The following is a 23,833-nucleotide window of genomic DNA, read 5'->3' on the forward strand; positions in this document are numbered from 1 at the left end:
ATGTAATATCGAGACATAATAATGTTCATAATAAAGTATATAGAATAAAAATGAACCGAGTTACGTGAGGCCAAAATCACGATATATAATATCGACCGATTTTAATATATCGGTATTGTTTTTTTAAATATTTTTTGTTGTTGTTCAAAAGAGTTCGCTTTGGAATAATAAATTATTCTCTTCCGTGTTATACAGCGTCGCCTTGCATCGCTTTACATAATCATTTTGCATTTGCTCTGTTGTAAGTACTAGTGAAATGAAGAGAAAACCGCTGAATTATGTTAGAAAATAGCATAACGTATTCGTTATTATACTGTTACAAGAAACCGTTACGGGAGACGAGTCATGTTCAGAAATATGACGGAACAAATCATCATACAAGTTGTTTTTGTTTGTGTTCTTGCTTTCTTTCTTCTAAATTTATAATAACATTGGTTAATTTAAGACTGAAGCCAAGAAAATGCTTTCATTTGTATTAGGAAAATATGTGTGATATGGAACTGTAGTACATGGTACAAGTGCGCGCGCTCCGGTTATGCCTGTGATACGGTAGTTTATGCCGATATCTAGCACTGGAGCATGATGTCGAAGACATGTGACATCATGTCCCACCCAGTCACATTATTCTGACACCAGTACAAACACTAACCGCTTAATGCTGAGCACCGACCGAGGCAGCTGCTAGTATTATATTTATTATATAAGTCTTTGGTATGGCTCAGCCTGGTTCGAACCAGCGACCCACGAAACGCTACATGCAAGCTTTCTCACATACCCACATTGGTCGAGCCCGAGACTCGAACCTACGCAGAGGTGAGATGGCAGTTATCTGTAACGGTGAGCGCTTTAGACCACTCGGCCACTCGACGCCTCCACTGTTTTGTAATTATCATAATTCGACATCTAGCATTATATAAATATGTTAATAAATAGTATGTTTATAATACTCCAAAACTTCAGCTGGGTTTTCTTTGCGCCCATGAACTTTTGGATTCAACTCGCACATGTAAATTGCAAAATGCATACAGCTATTAAATTTGACCACGTCCATTTTTCTCACCTTAGTCGTGAAAAACTTTGATGGATAGATAGATGCTAGTGAGTTTTGGGGTAGATTTGTGGCACGCACACATACATACATACATACATACATACATACATACATACATACATATTGTACCAATGAATTAGTAAAATGCTGAAAAAGCAAAAACAAAACAACAAAGCAATCTACACACACACACACGCACACACACACACACACACACACACACACACACACACACACACACCAAGAGACGAACTTTGCTTACAGATTGTAGACACGATGTGAGTATTCCTTGGGAATAAAATAACGCATCCTGGCCAATTGCGTCGTAATTATTTCGTAGCCGTCAGAATCAACAGGTCAGGATCAACAACGTAACATATGTCTTTAATGCCAACCGTTAATTTGATGCCTTATGTATTCAGACCTTTCAGATTTTGTGATATCCATTCATTTAGACACGGAACGGTCTCTAAATTTCACATAAAATCATCCTCAAAAATCCTGGTATTTACAATAATGTTGTCTTCCAAAGTTTATTTCCGTAAAATGAACAAATGAAGGAATGGAACTTCCTAAAACCGTCTTCCGTATATAGTCTTACGTTACATTCCTAAAAGCTCACCGAATAACGAAAGAAGAAAATGTCACCTGTAACTCCGATGTCATGGAATCATCATAACATTCATATATTCAGATAAGAAATATACCAAATTCCATTAATATCACGGTCATTTTCCACGTCTCTGTGCATTAGACACAAAACGATGTGTTCTTCATTGTCATTCAGGAGTCTAAACCCTGTGTCGTTTATTTTATGCATAATTTATTTGCACCAGAAGGAACTATTTTACGCAAACTCGTCCACTAGCGTCACCAAAACCATACCTGCAAATTAATTTCCTCGTGTAACGTCCCTAATTATGAGTCATTTGGAAGACACTTGCATATTTTGACGAGCCCTCTCGTTTGCAGAAACTGGACTTTGTAGTTTCTGTGTGTGTCCGTTCGTACATCCGACCACATCTTAGATTAAAATCAAAGATTACGAATCAAGCTCAAGTTAAAGTTATTTTTATGAAAGGTGTGAATGACAAAATATGATGTCTCCTTTCAGTTTAAATGTATATGCTTGTACGCTTTAAATGAACATAGACAGTTACTTCAAGCTGGCCACGCCCACTGATTAAATTAACTCTTTTGTACCGTACATCTCCAATATTTGTTTCAACTAATTTGGAGAAGGATAAGAATAACTGGCCGATACAACAAAATATTATTAATTTAACAATTTCATCTATTTAGACAAGATAAAATTTCATCTATTTAGACAAGATAAAATTTCATCTATTTAGACAAGAGAACTTGTCTGCTGTCGCTGCCCATATTGAACTCTTCAGGGCCTCCTTAATTTTTGTAGCGATACTTAGATTTATAAAAAGGGGACAAGAGCCGTGTCGATATTCAAACGGTCAAGCAGGTACACTTATTCAGTTGTGTATTGGTGTCATGTATATCTAGAGCAAATCCATGTCATTTGTCACAGTTATCGAGGTCAATTATACTATAGTACTAAAATTGTCATATTTCTGTCGAACTTCGCTTCCACTTGATTTGTTGTTAACAACGAGAGAAAGGAATGGCCGTGGATGAGCGTAAAACTCGATAATGATGATCAGTTAAAGATGCGTCGTAATATGCATATATCTGCATCTTGAATGGTGTTGTTTAAAATAAAAAAGTGGCATGATGAGAATTATGGCATTTTCTATCTGCAGCCACCTCACTCCACCCCGGCGATGGCGACGTCAGCGGTGGCGTCGTTAGTAATGTGCAAGTTTCGTGTTAAAGTCATTTGCAAGTCAGGTGCAGGTAGGGTGGCGGTACATTTACGAAATGGACATACAAGGGCGGGTATGCATCTACAAATTAGACACAGGAGGGCGGGGGTACATCCACTAAATAGACACAGGTGGGCGGGTATGCATCTACAAGATGGACACGGGGGGGGGGGGGCGGGGTTACATCTACAAAATGAACATATGAAGGCAGGAGTACATCTACAAATGGACATCGGAGAGACCAGAATCTGCAGAACATTTGTTGACAATACGAAGTTGACTTTACAACTATCATCATGGGAATTGTTCCGCGGAATTCGGTCTCTTCAATCGGAACGCTTCGTGGCTTTTCTATTTCAATTTATCTCGAAACTACTTTGATGGAATAATACTACGTACAAAAAAAATGGGAAAGAGTCAAAACAATGGCGACGTAATCGGTCACGTGTTGCAGTATGCTGGCCAAAATAGAACTATGTAGAAGTTCTCAAGTAAGTCATACTTAAAAACAAACAAACAAATTTGGCGATGTTTCGGCCAAGAATAAATCATTTTGAATGTATTGTTGCCACAATGAACTCATTCACGTGACGTGCATACGGCGTCATTATGTATATATGGTATATGTACGTACAAAGGTGGCTAATATAATGTTTCCGAGGTGTGTGTCCGATGATTGGCGAAATGACCCGAGCATTATTTGATTGGACGACTCGCCTGTGAACGGTGTTGTGATTCAACATACTCTGGTAAGAAAGAACTCCTAGCATAATAAGCATATAGCAAAATTCGACTAAAACTGCAGTTAAATACGACAGCTGATGTGAAAGATACTTAATCTGCCAAATTGTAACATAGCACATAATATTGTTTTGACGACAACTCGCCGCCTTCTCAGCAGGAAACCTGATAATTATGTTTCGCCATTTAAATTTAAGGTTACACAAAAAACTAAATTTAACATCGCTCGGCCTTTATGTCATGTCGAGAAATAACATCGTATACACTTGTAGGAATACACCTGCATGTGCGATCGGAACATCGCTCGGCCATTTCCGTCGGTTCGTGATAAACTCTGATGTAATTTGTCGCCATTGACAACTATATTCTGAACTACTTTCGTTAATATGAAAAAATCCGGCGGCGGAACGATACAAAGTCACAATCAGAACGATCTTGGCCTTTGCGCATCCCGTCAGAGGCTAATCATAAAGCACATCAAACTGACATGTATTCGTGTAACTAATTTCGAGGTCATCTCACAACCTGACGGAAATGGCCGAGCGATGTTCCGATTGATGCATTTGACAAAGATGAAGCCTGTACATAACAATAATGTGTTGTCATAAACTGTGAAGAAATTGTTAAACCGCCAGGAACTTACATTGATAATAAAGTACAATTCGAATCACATGCGAAGAAGGAAATTTTGCAGAAAAGCTTCAAGACAATTATCTGTCTTGAAACGTATTGGTTCCAAGTTAACACGATTCAACAAACTGACATTCTTACACACATTTGTCATCCCCAATTTCAACTTCTGTTCCTGAGCTCAGCATTCCTACAGCGACACGAGCACTAACAAACTTTAAAATAAAATACAAGACCTTGCTCTGAGATTTTGTGTATGATGATTACCCAAGCAATTATCATGGATTCTTACCCAAGGCACAAATGACAATCCTGAAGATTCACAGACTTACGGTAATTATTCTAGACACTTTTAATATAATCAGCAACTGTGGTTCCTAACTGTTGGATGATTTTATGTTTTAAACACAATAAATAGTTTTAGATATTCAAAAATATTTTAGGTGTCCCAAGAATTAAAACTTCAATAATGGCTTTAAATCGTTGAGATATGCAACTGCCATTCTACGGAATGAGCTACCAAATCACTTTAGAGACCAATCCAATTTTAATTCATTCCGATCTTTCGTGGTATCTTGGAATGGTAAAGACTGTATATGTACTCTCTGAAAATAATACACATCCCCAATCTCCTGCCATTATGACGACAACTAACATGTTACCATTTTCATTTACTGTCCTTGTTATATGTGCTATCAAGAATCCTACTGGTATCCCCTTTCTTTCAAAGGAATCCATAATCTGCGTCTCATCACTCTTTTAGTCCTCAATTTAAACTTTTGTTTTAGTTTAATTTAATGTTTGATATTAAATTATAATTTCAAGTTACCTAGCTTATTTTGCATCATTTAGATCATTTTAATTTGTGAATGTTTTAGTTACCTAAATACTCAATTCTCTTTTAATTAATGTCATTTAAAAATGCTTTGCTTGCTTATATTTCAGTTAAACGTCATGTGCTTCGTCCCCTTGCATCTATGTGTTATGCTGTGTTGCATGGTTTGCAAATCCTGTTTAATTTAATGTCTTTATTTGTTTTTTTTTTAATGTCATATCGGTAATAAGCTGATTAGAGCTTGCGTTTAGTTGTTGTTTTAAATCAAGCCGACTATAAATAAGTCTTATCGTATGGGTTTGGATAATTCGCCTCCAGTTGAAGGTGCGACAGAAAAAGTTGACAATGTCCGATTGTGACCTTGTCTCCTTCCGCTGTCATACTGTGCCATGTGCAAAACAGAAGTTCTGAGTAGAGCTCTTAATGGCGGCGAATTACATCAGATTTTTTTTTCGACTTGAGTGAAAAGGCTGTTGACATTCTGATTGAAAAAGTCAATTTAAGGTTAAATACGAGAGAGCAGCAGGTAGCTGAAACCAATGGCAATAGTAAGATAGGCCCTGCACTTTTAATATCGATTGGTCCGATGATAATCATTATCAGTCTTCCGATAATATCGATTGGTCTGATGATAATCATTACCAGTCTTCCCTGAAAGAGCATTAGGCCGGTACAGGACCAACGCCAAGTGAAAACACTTTTTTAAAAATAAAAAAATATTTTCAAAATAACAACAATACAAACCTTTGGAAATCACGAACGTGTTTCCGTTATTTCCAAAAGTGTGTTTTTGTAGCAAAACTTATTCCCGTTATTTCGAAGAGATCTCAATTAAATAACGATCCCTCCACAAGCGTTTTCGTAATAATGGCAATAATTTTGTAGTTTTGAAAATATTTTTTTTATGATAGTATGAAACATTATATAAGAAAGAAAAACACAACATCCTTGTTTTGAAGAAAACAATTTCGAATTAATGAAAACATTTATTATTTTTAAAAGTATGTTTAAGTTATAATGAAAATAGCCTCGATTTCTCAGAGAGCTTTTTGAAATAATGTACAAAAAAATCTGAAACGATGAAAATCGTTTTGAATTTTCGACACCAAAGCTTGGTAAAATAACTGAACCACTTCTGTCTCTTACTGGCGGTAATAAGTCACAGTACAAAAGTATAAGCGATAAAATATCTTGGACGACTATAAGTTGCAAGTCAACGAGCACTGCAAAATCGTCGTAAATTCCTCGGTGAATATATATCGCCACGCAGCACAACGTGTGCCATCGTATCCCAAGGAGGTTACCTTCATTGCAACAGTTAATAAAAAAAAACAGGGATATTGTAATATTTGGCAAATCTTCGATCTGGAAGAGGGTTCTTGTGTCATAGCCTTCTTGAGGTGTGAACATGCCTGAATAATGCCAAGAAAGCTCCTTTGGGGTATCCCAAGTATGCCAAGGGGGCCTTGAGTGGCCTAGTGGTCTAAGCTCTCGTCTTTAATGATTACTCACATCTCGCGTCTGTCGGCGTGGGTTTGATGACGCACACGACGTTGCCAATCTCTTCATCTATTTACCATGTGGACGCGACATGGGTTTGGGAGTTCTGGTGTCGAAAAGGGATGGGAGAAAAGTGACTCAAAAAGCTAAGAACATAAAATTGCTGTGTTGGAGATTTCTATGATTTACAACTACGTCAACATGTACGAGTATAATGTCCACTTATCAGTTGCCAACAAGATTGTGTAAAAGATTGCATTTCCATTTGAAGGACATACGAAGCACATATTATTGTCTACTATACCTGCATTATTTTTCAAACTGTAGTTATTACCGTATATCTACTACTGTGCGAGGTGGCGTAAAACGCAACTACGCACACACATAAACCAAAAACGTATACCACTTTTCAATGAGAGGTTAATTATCACAAATTGCCCACCATAAAGTCTAATTTCCTTGAAATAATTCGCAACATACATCCTTAATTATAGGTTTCATTAATATGCATGTAATGTCTACAGTTTCGAAGATTTGACACGGTGTGAACTAAACACTAATCATTATGTCATGTATTTTATTTATGTTTGTGTGATTTGAATATGAAATGACCGGGAATATTACACGAGTAGCAGAGCGTTACAATCGCTTCTTGTCTGAAATATGTGCTGCATGCAAGTATATTTTATAGCTGTACAGTCTTGATACTTCGCCAACAAAAATTATATTTTGACATTTAGCTAAATATGGTACGTAGGTGACGAAAACCAAGACTGCATTTCATCAAGTAAATAAAACATTCTTAGCGACAACAAAAACACAAAGCCTTGTTAGATACCGCCCAAGTCTGATTAGTTTTCGAGTTACAGTTTTGTATATTAGCAAGGTAAAATGTGGCATACAGTATGCATTATCAAGACGTGCACACGACAGTTAAAATCAGGATGCTCCAGAAGGGCAGAGTTGTGATGGAAGTGTTCATTCAGTGGAATGGAAAGACGGTATTCCAGGGACTAGGGGACTCCAACTTACCCTACAAGGAAAGAAAAACGGGGCTAAATGTCCTGAGGGACCAGGCACAGATTACAGGAAAAACCTGGCTTGTTACTTTGAGAAGCTAAATTCACATATTTTTACAACACAATTTAAAACCACCCATCCGCCGCCCTTCTTTCTTCTCAAATTATGTCATTTAAATTACCTCTACTGTCCTCCATTACTTCACAAGTCTATTAAAAGTAAATGGCCACCACCGAATTTACTCAATGTTCAACTATCATCATCTTTCTTGCATCACGTAAGCAACTGCAATCATGCAATGGAAACATATTTCCTATTTTCTCACATTATAATACAAATTAAAAAATAATAATAATAAATGCTCCTACCTTGCTCTTGATAATATTCCAGCTTCCTGACGTATGATCCGATATATAAATAATTAACAATTAGTAGTAAATATAATAGCACAAATAAGTCACTTATAACTGAAAAATATACTTGCTAAATCATTGACTGTAATAATCGTCGATGTTCAGGGAGTTGGTCCCCTCCTTACTCAATCAACGATTCTACCGCATAAATATCTTGTGAATGATTGCCAGGAACCTTTGCTTGATATTCCGCATCAGACTGGGCGCAGGAATTCTTTTAAAGGAAGCGAAGCATAGGGCACGCGCGCCATTTAATGATGGGGTTGATACAATCTTTCCCGCCCAAAGAGAAAAAGTGAAACTCAAAGTACATGGAAAATACTGTAATCATTTCAGATCCTGGAAGAAAGTTATTACATGCAACTTTTTAATGCCTTGAATTTAACGACCAGAGAGATACCGGAAACAAATAGGGACAAAATGCCGAAAACAAAAACCCATGGTCTAATTGTAGAAAATACACTCCAATTAAGTTTAGCAGAAACTTACATAATACTTAAGTGGATTTTGTTTCAACACGGTACATTTAGCACATTATTGGTTATATCATGCCAAGGAAAAGGGAGCTATGTACTTTACCCAGAGAAATACTGAGGCAGCTGACTGGCTGGCTGGTTTTGGTGGGTATCAAACCGGATACCCTTGAATGACGAGTCCGACGTTCAATGAATGAGCTCCCGCGGCTCGCAAATATTAAAACATATTCGCCAAAATTCGACTCCAAAGTTTTATATATTTGTATGCACGCCACACTCTTCAATTTTGTGTGAGTGTGTAATTTGGATTTCTAACGAAGCTTTAACAATTTTTCAGTCATATCGCTACGATGTCTGCAGTGACAGTTTATAGTGATGTCTAGCACTGGGGTATCATGCCGCAGACATGTGGCATGATGTCCCACCCAGTCACATTATCCTGACACCAGGCCGACCAGTCCTAACACTAACATCTTAATTACGAGCGCCAAGCGAGGTAGCTGTTAATACCATTTTTGTAAGTTTTTGGCCGGGATAGAACCCACGATCTCCCGTATCCGAGGTGGACGCTCTAATCATCTGGCCACCGGAGCGGTCTTCAATTTTGTATTCTTGTTACTGTTTGTTTTAAAAACTATATCATTATCTTGGCATACGTGGTCACATCTGTACAATCTGACAAAGGCTATGACTTTACAAGTCTAAATAATAGAGTCAGTACTGGTGTACCGAATAGGGCGCAATAGGGGCGAATTGCCCCGACTGGCACTTGTATAAGGATTGTAAAAAAAGAGGTCGCCGCCCTAAAACAAGAGGCAGAGGGCAATATTTAGGACCTCCGTTTCGCGCGGCAATTTAGCTCCGTACGTCTTTGACCATAATGCTGAAGCATATGAGCGTATCAATTTGTGGACATATAGTATAAGAATCCCCAAATTTTCACTTTAATGCAGCAACTGATGTTAGAGATACCTGAGTTTCCCAAAAAATTGTACCGCACAATTTTTAGCATTTTTAACAACGATGAAAAATACTAGTCTGCTTCCGCATATGAAACGGGTAGACAGGAACTCATGTCGATTTTCATTTTGCTGACGTCGCCGCCGCCGCCGGCGGAAAGTGTTGTGTGATTACGAAGGTAAGACAAAACCATTTTGTATCAAGTAATAAACATTCAAAATATGAACAAGGCAAGAAAGCGAAACAATTTTTGAAACCACAAGAACATTTGAAAAGCAAACTTTAAAACATAACAAGAAATTTTAGCTAAAATTGAAATAATTTAAAATTTAAAAATTAAAAGATCCAACAAAGCGTTAATTCCCGGTATTGGTGATGAAAGTCAGTCAAAGATAATACATTGTAATATACACCTGTAATCAACGAACAGAGAAAGTGAGATGGGCGCCAGATACAAAACATACCTTTTGTCACCTTGAAATTCTAGTAGAAACATGTCTTTTTAATGCCAGGGTTATTTGATGGCAAAATGAACATAAACACAAAGGCTTTTTGCATGGTCGATGGTATTATTACAAAGCATTACAAATTTATCCATTTCAAGTTATAATCGAATATTTACAGAAGATATGGCAAAGGATTGTCCTCCAAGTGGCATGCAAATACAAATTTTCCTGTTATCATTGAAATACTAAAACATAAAAATTAAAGAAAAATGTATAGCACTAGTATTTCTTTTGATTTTCATATACATTTTATTTCTGCTGTATTTTATGTTTCGAGCATAACATGGTTGTGGTGGTGTTGGTGGTCATATTCATAAGTATACCTTATTATTCAAAGTCTTTGATAAAGAATAATAATTCCTAGTTGTAACAAGTATCTGCATTAACGGTATCGCTACAGGTAAACGGTATAGATGCATTAGTCTTGTCGCTACAGGTAAACGGTATAGATGCATTAATCTTGTCGCTACAGGTAAACGGTATAGATGCATTAATCTTGTCGCTACAGGTAAACGGTATAGATCAGAGGTAGGCAAACTTTCCAGTGCAAGTGCCGCATACACAAATTTACACCTTTTGTCGCGGGCCGCATAGTTTATTAAGTAAAATAATTAATATTTGAAATAGCAAAAACAAAAGATTTTTCTAAATAACATCTAATTAATTTTCAGTTGTTAAAATGTTGCTAATATTTGAAAACTTAAATTTAAACTTCAAAAGAAGCACATTTATTTGATAAACAGAGTAACATAAACAGAGTCAGTGCGCGAATGATGGCTTGTTCCTAGGCCGCATGAAAACCCTTGGCGGGCCGCAAGAAAGCCCTTGGCGGGCCGTAGTTTGCCCACCCCTGACTATAGATGCTTTAATATTGTCGCTACAGGTAAACGGTATAGATGCTTTAATCTTGTCGCTACAAGTAAACGGTATATATGATTTATCCTTATTGCTACAGGTAAAATATATAGATTCTTTCTTGTTCAATAACTTCGTGTTTGTGAGAAGAAGAAAAAAAATGAGGGAATACGTCGTCTTCACTTTGGCCATGTCAATCTGACAGCACCAAACGTATGTATTTTTATGTATACAGCAAAACTAGTAACAATTAGAGCAGTTAAAATATATTTTGTCCCTTGTTAAGGTGGCCCTTTTCATATATATATATATATATATATATATATATATATATATATATATATATATATATATATATATATATATATATATATATATATATATATATATATATATATATATAGTATATCATATACTTTATAATTGTTGAATTATATACTTTATACTTTTTGGATTATGTCCTCAACTTTATACTTTTGGATTATAGTTATTAATTTATACTTTATACTTTTGGATTATAGTTATCGATTTATACTTTATACTTTTGGATTATAGTTATTATTTTATACTTTATACTTTTGGATTATAGTTATTATTTTATACTTTATACTTTTGGTTTATAACTATTACTTTATTATAGTCATATTTTAGGATTATATCAACAGTTTCTGGAAAACTGAATATAAAATAATGATTTATTAAGAATTGAATTTATACTTGTAATGTACTGAGAAACGTCCCGGTGTCTAACTGTCAGGGTAGCATACGTAATTTTAAACAATCTGATCTAATCCCAACAAATGGCATTAAGTTATGATTTACACCTTGACCGGGACACAGACTTTTGAATGTTTCGTGATTCGTCAGTTGGATATACTTGTATGGTTCAAGCGTAAATTTCCTGAAGCATTAAAAATATTCTACATTGTGTACTGAAATGCGTTTTAAAGCAGATTGCGTATCGATGGTACGTTTTTGAACTTTTCTATTTGTATTTATAAATCTTTTGAATTTAAATTATTCAGATGTGTAAAAAGGTTCTGAATCTGCAAGAATTTAATACCGATTTAATAGCAAGTTATTAATGTTTATCCAGCATGAAATGAAAACAAATAATAAAAGACCTTTATATTACTGTCAGACAATTTTTTTTTATTACTTTCAATGTATTTTTCGATTACTTTTGAATATAACATTTGGAAAGCTAGAGCCACGTGACCCTAATAGACTGAAAATACGACTTTCTCAATATCAGGGAAAGTTGGGCGGTGTTCAGAATTAAGCGGCTTTTTGCAAATCCCGCAGTTCTGAAAATTCAGCAGTTTTAAAAATGTATCTGTTATGAAAATTCAGTGATTTTAAACATTCAGCGGTTTTAAACATTCATGTGCATGCAGCTGTCCTATACACTGTATGAATAAAATGTTATATATGTTTTCCTTCCAGTTTCTTTTAATTCTGTACTTTTAGACCATCTATTTATATGTATTTAATTGTACAGATTTGTACCTTTACACATGCAAAAACAAAAATGAGTAAAGAAGTGCGGTGAAAAAATGTCGTGAGTTTAGACAAGCAGCAAAAAGACTATTTCAACTGTTAGCGTCCAGCTTACAAGAAAAATCCGCAAAACTCGTATTTCGTCCGCAATACACAAATTGTGCGTATATTTCGAACGATTGGGGGAATGCATGTTTTCAGCTTATAAGATGTCAAATTTGATGTTGTACCATACCAAAAGTTCATGTTCCTTGTTTTTCTTTTTTTCCCCTCTCTCTGAAATATGTTTGAACAAAAACTTGGACCTTAAACGGATGTTTCACACGTCAAAAAAATATCGTTAAATAATGAAATCTAAGCTTGTACACAGCATACGTCCCGTCACCAAGGCTCTTGATTTTACGTAGAATAGTATACATATAGCGTGCCAAACTGTAGCGTGGTCACGAGCTAATTTTAAAACTTTAATCAAAGTCATCCAAGATTAAATATGGGACACAATGATATTATTCTGATGTAAGGGTGTAGTACTTACAGGGATGCTTTTAATCAATGGAATGGTACTTTCAGGGATGCTTTTAATCAAGGGTGTGGTATTTACAGGGATGCTTTTCATCAAGGGTGTGGTACCCACAGGGATGCTTTTAATCAAGGGTGTAGTACTTACAGGGATGCTTTTCATCAAGGGTGTGGTATTTACAGGGATGCTTTTCATCAAGGGTGTGGTCCTGACATGGATGCTTTTAATCAAGGGTGTGGTATTTATTGGAATGCTTTTCATCAAGGGTGTAGTACTTACAGGGATGCTTTTCATCAAGGGTGTGGTATTTACAGGGATGCTTTTCATCAAGGGTGTGGTACTTACAGGGATGCTTTTCATCATGCATTTCACTATTCAATCATCAACTGAGCCTGAGAAATGAATATCAAACACAAAAGACAAGATTTCAACCTAAGCCAATTCAGTGTAAATATGGGTCATTACGACTTAATATTGCAGTGAGGGGATAGTACTCATCCACGTGTGTCTCATTATTTTCCGTGATTATAGGTAAGATAATACGGTATGTACATAACGTGCACAAAAAATCTATATTATGGAGAACTAAACGCAAAAACGTAACCTAATCCGTAAAATTGTAAATCTAGGTCACATATACGTTCATTTGTGGGACAAATAGCAATGAATACAATCTTCAAATTAAAAAATGTAGCAAGAGCAGTTAAAACGCAAAATTTAAGCCTTGAAAAATGGATCACAGTGAACTACTTTTGTGAAAGTAAGTGTAGTCTTTGTCAGGATGCACCAAGAATTACGAATGCATGTATAACCGTATCATTATTAATAAATAAAGAAACACATCTTGATTTTTAAAATGCAGATATAACAGTATGTACACTTGATACATAAAAGCCACGTGGTCATGAGCTCAACGCAAAAACATAACACAAGCCAGTAAAATTTGAAATGAAGCCCACATTTACCTTTTTTGAAGGGTTGTCGTACCAGAAGAACTGTATAACATTTTCTAGTTAGATGATTCGAGCATGGCGGTGCTTCACAAATAATCTTAACACAAAAAACTGAAAGTAAGTAAAGCTTATGTCATTTGATGGGATAATGTGAGATCCCACACTCCTTATGCTTTTTTTTATTATCGTTATCTCTGAGATGGTCGACCACGGAGTTACTGCCCGGATCGAGTAAACAGTGCAATAAAATATTAATGGACGGAATACGAGAGATCTGAGCAGAGTTATAGAATAGAACAACACGAGCTTCCATATGTAAAATATAAAAATTTAATCAATTACAAAAACAAAATGACATTGAAGAGAACATTTGAATGATTCACTTTCTCCTGGAGATAGAGTTACAAAATTTATGCGAAATTCAGTTAGCTGTTCTGTTATACGAATAGACAAATTTCATCATATAATTGAGTGACTGATCGAACTCAAATTGCCGGCATGTTAGCATCACCTGGTTGCTTCCGGTCTATTCCAAATCACTGTTCGTGATAGGTCTTCGTTGCCGTATTCATTTACGTTCTCGCGCGCTCTCTCTCTCTTCCTTCAGTCTCTTCGGGTCATTAACCGTCATGGTTGTAGACTGCACTCTTTTCGACAGTGAAGGACAGGTATTGAGCTGTTTGTTTCCTTCAAATATAAAGATAATGCCCAACCTAAATACGTGTCAGGCTTCTTCTTCTCATGTGATCAGACAATATCCTCTTTTATGTCAGATATCGTTTATCGCAATTCAACAGAACTAAGCTATGATCAATTCGAAACCAGGCACTGATAGACACACCCTACTATGATAAATTTTTGTCTCGTTGGCGGCTACTCGCTTCCTACTGGAACATGACATAATTATACGTCTTAGATGATAGCCGGACTGTCAGTCGACACACGTTCCTAATGCTAAAACCAACGATTTTGGTTTGAAAAGAATTCACAAATTAATTACACATATGAGTTTAAAGACTTCACTTGGTTACGTTACATTGCTAATTAGGGATTCGTTGACATACATTTCCAGACAAAGAAAAACCATTTCTCAGTGTACGTTATTGTAAATCATTTAAGACAGATAAATTAAATTCTTACAATTCTTATCAGAGTAATGCATGACATTCTTATAATACATAACTTCTATTACATCTGAAAGGGGTAATTCGAGTAAATGCATCTAATACATGAATAATATGAAACTGGAGACAAAATGCTTGCCACCAGTTAACTTCTAAACTCAAGGAAAACTGAAGCATGAATTTAAAGCGATTAAATCAGCAAACAACTTTAAAATTACATCAAGGAACAAACGGTATGCAAATGATACTAACCTTGTGCTTTACTGAGATTCACTCTTACTCTGCAGCTGAATCTCCCTCTTTCGTGTCCTAAACTTTCCAACACCTGTCCTTGGACAGTCTAACGAGAAATACTTGATATTACCTGGAGCCAAATTGTGGCTTGTTACAGAAACTTTGACAAATTTAGCGAGGTGAGTTTCTTAAAACCTTAAATTCCGTCTGAAAGCACACAAACACAACCTCGTTTAGCTTAGCCAATCAGGATAACTTTCTATAACCGCCAAAACAATTGAACACTCCCATAGAAGTCAGAATAATCCTCTCTAGTCTGCCTTTATCAATAACAATTCTCGAATAGATCATTTTATGGCACCTGTTTGAAATGTCCCAATATTTCCCAAAATGTTTGCTCCGGTTGGTTTCTCATTGCCATTGGTCTCTTCCATCTGTCTGACCTTTATCGAAACGGACTCTATTGAAAATTCCATTCATGCCCCAAACATAGTATATACCATCCAATGCAGTCAGCAATTTATTGCGAGTCTAGCCCATACGTCAAACTTAACGGTTACGTGTCACGCTGCGACAAAATGTACTGCAAAATTATCAACAAAATTTTGCACCTTTACATTTTTAAACAGTGATTATAGTGACCCACTCTTGTGCTCTGGTGGTAGTACTCATTAAGATGCATTCACTCACCATATTTGACAACACCGGGAATAACAGTGTGTATGCAGGGTACAACAAACTCGAACGTAACGCAAAAAGAACTTAACCAAGAATGTACATATAAAGAACATGTATGTACAAAGTTATCTGGTAGGTGTAAGGAAACCCACTCCAAACCGTCGTGTATGACCTAGAAAGAAAGACTTGTTGAGAAACAGTGAAAGTTTATGTTTATATACGTGCGGACGCAGACGCAGACGCATACGGTAGTACAATATGCCTCCGCTAACTTGTAGAGATGAGCTAAATATATGAAAATATATGACCGATAGACTTCCAGACACGCAAACAGATAAACAGGAAATATAAGGATATTGGTAAAATCAGAATATCCGAGGTCTACATAAACATTTAAGTTGTTATAAGGTCTTTGAAAATGGAAGTGGAAAAATAGTAGCTATAGTAGTATTAATTATTGGTTGTAGTGATGATGATGATGATGATGATGATGATGATGATGATGATGATATATTACTGTTATCATTTTGTAACAAGTATGCCTTCAACATACCAACTCAAGCACATTAATTACACTGGCTATCTAATGCAAGAATTCTGCTCTCTTTACATATATACTTTTCGGCAGAAAATTCGTTGCAATTAAAACAAAAATATTAATTCATCATTACAGCTGATACAAGCTGAGGGACCCCGAGTGGCTTACTAAGAACAGATCGCCGCTGGTCTAAACACACGCGAGATACGAAGTCAGCAATCTTATCATCAACTTTTAGTTGCTGATAAAACATTTTACATATGGGAAATAACATTACTTCGATTTTGCGTTTAAACGTACCCGTAGAAAAATCAACAAATGTTTGCTGCTTTAACAACTGCTTGCTAAATGACCCCAGCAAGGTCAACTTAGACTTCCAGCAGACTCCTAATCCTGGCATGGCCGGTCTAAATTGGATAATTTCTAGGTACCGATTATTTGGCTAGTAGGCCACTGAGATCTCTGTGTTTCTATACAATTCAATAAATTATACATGCTTGAGAAATTATATATTATTGTTAGTGTGTACTGTTTTGTATGTCATTATTATTGTATGTGACATTTCTTGAAAATGTGAAACAAACTTAGCAGACGATGAAGCTATGCAAAAAAAAGTAATTTTCACATTTTAATAGTCAGCCCTTCCACTTAAATCTATAGCTAATTTAACCATTACGTTTTCCACTGAAAAAAAAGAAAAAAGAAAAAAACAGAAATGAGTGCTAAAATGGAGGGAAAATATTGCCTATTTACAAAGAAGTAATTTAAACAATAATTATGTTTGATTGACACGATTCATTTTGTTTACAAAATATGAACTGAAAAATATACAATTTCTACTAAAATTTCATCAAAAAATGTCGCTATTAATGGCATTCATTTGAATTATCTCAGCTAATATAAACCGGGTATTCAATCTGTGTCGATATTATGTACCGGGTATTCAATCTGTGTCGAAATTATGTACCGGGTATTCAACTTTGTAAAACGCAGAACTGTCGAAGATTTCATACGAACCTAGTTATTGCGTTTTTTTTTTTTTTGTTGCGTCGTTTGATGTTTAATTATTAGGTAAAAGTTTTATGAAGAAGTACGTCGATTTTACCCAAATTTAAAATTCAAAAGAATTTTTTTTCCTCAATTATATATATATATATATATATCACATTTAGTGTGGTTAAAATATTCGTTCTAGAAATGACGCATATTTATATTATCGTTTAGAGTATTAATATGATAGCTGTAATACTACATTAGGATAAGTAGAACAGCATGCGTGTGTTTGTGTGTATTCAGTTCAGTGTGAAGCACTGTGTCTCAATCTCACATTTTAAATGCATTTTTATTTTACTTAGAGATTTAAAGGGCGGGTGGATTTCATGTATGCTGTCGAAAATGATATGCAGTATTCTAAATTTAGTGTGTGAATACTTGCCCTAGAATGTATTTTTTTGCTGCTAAATGCAGCAGTATTTAACTACTGTCGACGGATGAAAGAACAAGTACTCTCTGAATTTTTTTAAAGGTTTTGTAAAGGCAAAAATGAATAATAATACGAAAGTGTTTAATGAAGTTGTACAGTCAACTTAATTTTCTTTTCTTTTATTGGCTTATTCATATTTATGCTTTAGAATATTGTACCAACTTAAAAATACAGACTAATTCTTTTCGAACATAGACGTATATATTTTTATAATTAGGGGCACCACTAGCTAATACAGTTAGTATGTATTAACCTCCCATTCTGACAGTCCTGGTCTGAATTGGACAGTGTGGTAAATGTCTGCCGAACTGACCTTGGTGAGGTCATTAACCACCAGATTTTTAAAAGCAAACATTTGTTGGGAAATCTCAACCAGTGTATTTGATCAGAAGTGTACATTTAACACAAAATGAATGTTAATGAGGTCAGCAACGTCTGTGTTGTTCATTGTATCCTTTCTAGAAAAGCATCATAGTGTTATTATTGTTGTTATTATTACTGAAGGTTGAAGGATTTTTCAGCTGGACTTCCGGAGCACGAAGGTTCAACGCCGTTATCTAGTAATTCTGATCAAAGTTTGCACACAACGAATAGGAGTGTACGATTGTGCTCTCACATGATAAATAACTTAATTCATTTATGCACTTAGCTAAAAATAGCAGTTTGGATTACACACAAAAAATAGCCAGAGCATATGCATTTCGGAAATTTTAGTACGGCTAGCAAGAAATTCTGCCTCCCCCTCCCCCCACCTAATTCTGAGACACCCTCTAAATAAATAAAGACACATCTCCGAACAACACAAAAACAAGAGATCGATTTTGGTCTCGGTTTTCAATAGCTGTGATATTTGTCTCTGCGCTTATATTCATAATATATCTGATAAATAATGTCTTCAGCATGTGCTTGTTAGGAAACTACTCAAAGCATGTACTTGTTAGGAAACTACTCAGAGCATGTACTTGTTAGGAAACTACTCAAAGCATGTACTTGTTAGGAAACTACTCAAAGCATGTACTTGTTAGGAAACTACTCAACGCATGTAATTGATAGGAAACTACTCAACGCATGTAATTGATAGGAAACTACTTAACGCATGTACTTGATAGGAAACTACTCAACGCATGTACTTGATAGGAAACTACTTAATGCATATACGTGATAGGAAACTACTCAAAGCATGTACTTGCTAGAAATCTCAGCGCATGTACTCGATAGGAATCTCAGCTCATGTACTTGATAGGAAACTACTCAACGCATGTACTTGATAGGAAACTACTCAACGCATATACTTGATGGGAAACTACTCAACGCATGTAATTGATAGGAAACTTTTGAAAGCATGTACTTGATAGAAAACTCAGCGCATGTGATAGGAATTTCAGCGCATGCACTTGATAAGAAACTATTTAACGCATATACTTCATAGGAAACTACTCAACGCATGTACTTGATAGGAAACTACTCAACGCATATACGATAGGAAACTATTTAACACATGTACTTGATAGGAAACTACTCGGCGCATGTGCTTGATAGGAAACTACTCAAAGCATGTAATTAATAGGAAACTTTTGAAAGCATGTACTTGATAGAAAACTCAATGCATGTACTTGATAGGAAACGCAATGCATGCATTTGATAGGAAACTCAATGCATGTACTTGATAGGAAACTCAATGCATGTACTTGATAGAAAACTATTCAACACATGTACTTGATAGGAAACTACTCAACGCATATACTTGATAGGAAACTATTCAACACATGTACTTGATAGGAAACTACTCGGCGCATGTGCTTGATAGGAAACTACTCAAAGCATGTAATTGATAGGAAACTTTTGAAAGCATGTACTTGATAGAAAACTCAATGCATGTACTTGATAGGAAACGCAATGCATGTATTTGATAGGAAACTCAATGCATGTACTTGATAGGAAACTCAATGCATGTACTTGATAGAAAACTATTCAACACATGTACTTGATAGGAAACTACTCAACGCATATACTTGATAGGAAACTATTCAACACATGTACTTGATAGGAAACTACTCGGCGCATGTGCTTGATAGGAAACTACTCAAAGCATGTAATTGATAGGAAACTTTTGAAAGCATGTACTTGATAGAAAACTCAATGCATGTACTTGATAGGAAACGCAATGCATGTATTTGATAGGAAACTCAATGCATGTACTTGATAGGAAACTCAATACATGTACTTGATAGAAAACTCAATGCATGTATTTGATAGGAAACTCAACGCATGTGCTCGATAGGAAACTCAGTGTATGCACTTGATAGGAAACGCAATGCATGTATTTGATAGGAAACTCAATGCATGCACTTGATAGGAAACTACGCAACGCATGTATTTGATAGGAAACTACTCAACGCACGTACTTGATAGAAAACACAACGTGTGTACTTGATACGAAATTCAACGTATGTACTTGATAGAAACTCAACGCACGTACTTGATAGAAAACTATTTAACGCCTGTACTTGATAGGAAACTCAATATATGTATTTGACAGGAAACTCAACGTATGTACTTGACAGGAAACTACACAACGTATGTACTTGATAGAAAACACATGGCGTGTACTTGATACGAAATTCAACGTATGTACTTCATAAAACTTAACGCATGTACTTGATAGAAAACTATTTAACGCATGTACTTGATAGGAAACTCAATATATGTATTTAACATGAAACTCAACGTATGTACTTGATAGGAAACTACTCAACGTATGTACTTGATAGGAAACTACCTGACGTATGAGCTTGATAGGAAATACAACGTATGTACTTGATAGGAAACTCAACGTATGCACTTGATAGGAAATTCAACGTATGTACTTAATAGGAAATTCAACGCATATAGATTTAATGACCCTGTCAGTATGTACTTTGTACAGAACTTCTCGATGCGTGTAAATCCAACGACACTGAAAGTTGATGACACGTATTTGGCATGGAACTCATCGATGTATGTACTTGGTATGGAACTCCTACACGCATATAAATTAAATGGCACTGAAAGCTGTTGACACGTATTTGGTATAGAACTCCTAGACACGTGTAGACTAAATGGCCCTGGTGATGTCAACACAAGAAGGGACTTCCTTGACTCATATAGATTAAATGACCCTAAAAGCCGAGACGTACGCATATTACAAGACGCTGAAAGCTGTCATTTTGTACTTTGTGTGGAACTCCTAGACTCATATAGACTTAATGACGCTGATGTTGTCAACACAAGTAAGGAACTACTCGACGCATGCACTTCGTATGGAACTCATCGACGCATGTAGAATAATGAACCTGACAACTGTCAGCACGTACTTGGCATGGAACTCCTAGACGGATGTGGATTGAATGGCGCTGATGCTGTCAAAACAAGTAATGAAGTACTCGACGCATGTACCTGGTAAAGAACTCCTCGATTCATATAGATGAAATGACCCTAAAAGCGGTCAGCGCGTACTTGGCATGGAACTTCTTGACAGATATAGATTAAATGACCCTAACACCTGTCATTAGGTGGTCAATTTCTGTAATCTTATTATGCCGGCTGCATAAATGTCAGAATCAATTTTTAGCATTGCATTTTAACCAGTGTAATAATTCTGTCAGAATGACGATGCCCCAAAAATGTAAATACTTGCATTCAATAACACAGAAAGCCTTCGATACAGTCCCTGATTACCCATTAGGCATATTAAGCACGTGCTTAGGGCACCAGCCCAAGACAGGCACAAGAAAAAGCTGAAAATGAATTGTTGATGATAAAATAGAATGAATCATATATAGCCATCTGAACTGGAATAATAGCAAACACTGGCATTTTCCCACCTTTCTATTGTATAAATATTATTTTCCTGTTGTTGTCTGTTTTTGTTGTTTTTTGTTGTTGTTTATTTAAATTTACATTTTGTAAGCGGGGGGGGGGGGGGCTTACTAATTTCACTGCTTAGGGCCCTGGAAGCCTTAATTCAAGACTGATTAGTTACAGATATCATTATATTCTAAATGTGTTTCCGTTTATGGCATTATCCTTCCGTATTAATCATTGTTTATTTTCTGTATTCGTTTTACCGAACGTGTGGCTTTCATTCTCTGTAATTAAATCTTTGCTACTAAATATATTATTTTTTTAATAATCCAAACTAGAGGGATATAAAGACGGAATGAATGGATGAATATCACAAATGCCTATGCGGTGTGAAACCGCCTAAACCGGTCTGTATAAATAAGCAGGATTATTATATGGGAAAATATGAAAGGAAAATGTAACACAAGTGCAGGTGTACAGACCTCTGTCTGCGTATGTTCGAGTCCAAGGCTCGGCTAGCGTGGGTACGTGGGAAAGCCTGCCAGTAGCTTCTCGTGGGTCGGTGGTTCTTTCCTGGGTTTTCCAGGGTTCTTCCTCCACCAGTTATACTGGCCGCCATATATGGCCTATCTTGTGCTGAAAAATGGCGTTAAACCCTAGAACAACAAAAAAGCAGGTGTACAGCAGCAAGTACATGTATATATGAGTCAATTTATATGTAGAAAATGTAGTTATAAATTGACTCATATATACATGTACATGTAGAAAATGTAGTTGTATCGGTAAATCTATGATCATGTATGAATAGTCAACAAGCCAATATAAGTGGCCTTTATATATATATATATATATATATATATATATATATATATATATATATATATATATATATATATGGAAGTATTATAGATACCTGTCTTGACTGGTTTACTGTTGAATATTATTTTCTTTGACTGGTAAACTGTTCTAAATTCTTTTATCGTCAACAGTTTCACAAGATTATAAATACTTTTCTTTTGTCATTGCAAAGGTTTAATTTAATATGGCGATGGAAGTAGTGTCTCTCTTGGTCATAGTATTCAGAAGCATAAATAATTCCATAATTATTAGTTCTGAATTGAAGCAAACTGCAATGAAATGATTAAAAATTATAATTTTGACACAAAAAATATTTTGTTGTGGCAAAAATAAACTCCTATACATCAGTTTCCTTTGCAAAATGCGGACAATCAGTGGAATTCTTGGAGCCAAGTTAAATGAGATAACTTGATATTTATCCATAAAAGGAAATAGATTTCAGAGCACATTAGCACATTAAAGGTTGTGTCATGCTGAGGTAATTGGAGTCAAGTGCCTTGACCAAAGATGCGCCATGGACACGATTCAAATCCGCATCGTTCTGGTCGCGAGTCCGGGAAGGTAAGCAATGAACAGAGGCGTGAAGCTATGTATACCATTGTTAGGACTTATAATGCAATAATATGGGTCGTCTTCTGTGGTATCTAAATGTCGAGCAGTGTTTGAAAGTCGAGTATCATTTTTACCGACCGTAGAAATGCAGTTAGCAATATATCACTGGATCGTTGATATCTCCCGTTACGTATCACCAACAACTATTTTCAAGCTTGTCTGGCGAAATAATAGCTAATAAACCTGTTTAAGTCTGGATAAGCCGCACTTTTCAAATATAAGTTCTTTACCAACTGGAATTGATTAAACCTGGATGAAGGTGTGCATGCATTGTATGTCGAGTTCGTGTTTGTCAGTAGCGTACTAATGGGGGAGGTGGGGCGTATGGGGAGGTTGCGTGCGCCAGAGGTCTTGGGGCACCAAAACCACTGGCACCAGAGGTCTTGGCCGAAACCACTTTCGGCCATCATCGTCGCCCCGGGCGTCATTTACACTTAGTACGCCACTGGCGATTGTTATTTATGTTTGTTCAGCATGTTCAGCAATGTACAACCAGATTGCAAAGTGGCATGTGCAAACAAAATGTAATCAAAGTGTTTTAGAAAATGGGTTTCTATGTGGGTGTGTACGATTGCTGCTTTGAAGTGATGAGGCGAAGGGTTCAAAGTGTAGCATGTTATCATTGTCCAATCTTAAGGGTATTTATATCAAGCTAACATGGTGCA

At 36.0% G+C, this 23,833-nt stretch overlaps 1 protein-coding gene across 2 annotated transcripts in view; it reads right to left on the bottom strand.

Moving 5' to 3' along the window:
• LOC149783532 (extracellular serine/threonine protein kinase FAM20C-like) overlaps window positions 1-23,833 on the bottom strand; it is a 49,609-nt gene that overhangs the window by 22,519 nt on the left and 3,257 nt on the right. Inside the window, exon 1 of one of the 2 annotated variants that reach the window (XM_089931794.1) lies at window positions 1,314-1,925. The exons of the other annotated variant lie outside the window; for it this stretch is intronic. Coding sequence (XP_089787920.1) covers window positions 1,314-1,360 — 47 coding nt within the window. The 5' untranslated portion in view covers window positions 1,361-1,925. Of the gene's footprint in view, window positions 1-1,313; window positions 1,926-23,833 lie in introns of those variants that run through there. 2 annotated transcript variants of the gene reach the window in all.

The sequence above is a fragment of the Sinohyriopsis cumingii genome, chromosome 14 (genome assembly GCF_028554795.1).
Source record: "Sinohyriopsis cumingii isolate HCF-2022 chromosome 14, ASM2855479v2, whole genome shotgun sequence".
Classification (NCBI taxonomy): domain Eukaryota; kingdom Metazoa; phylum Mollusca; class Bivalvia; order Unionida; family Unionidae; genus Sinohyriopsis; species Sinohyriopsis cumingii.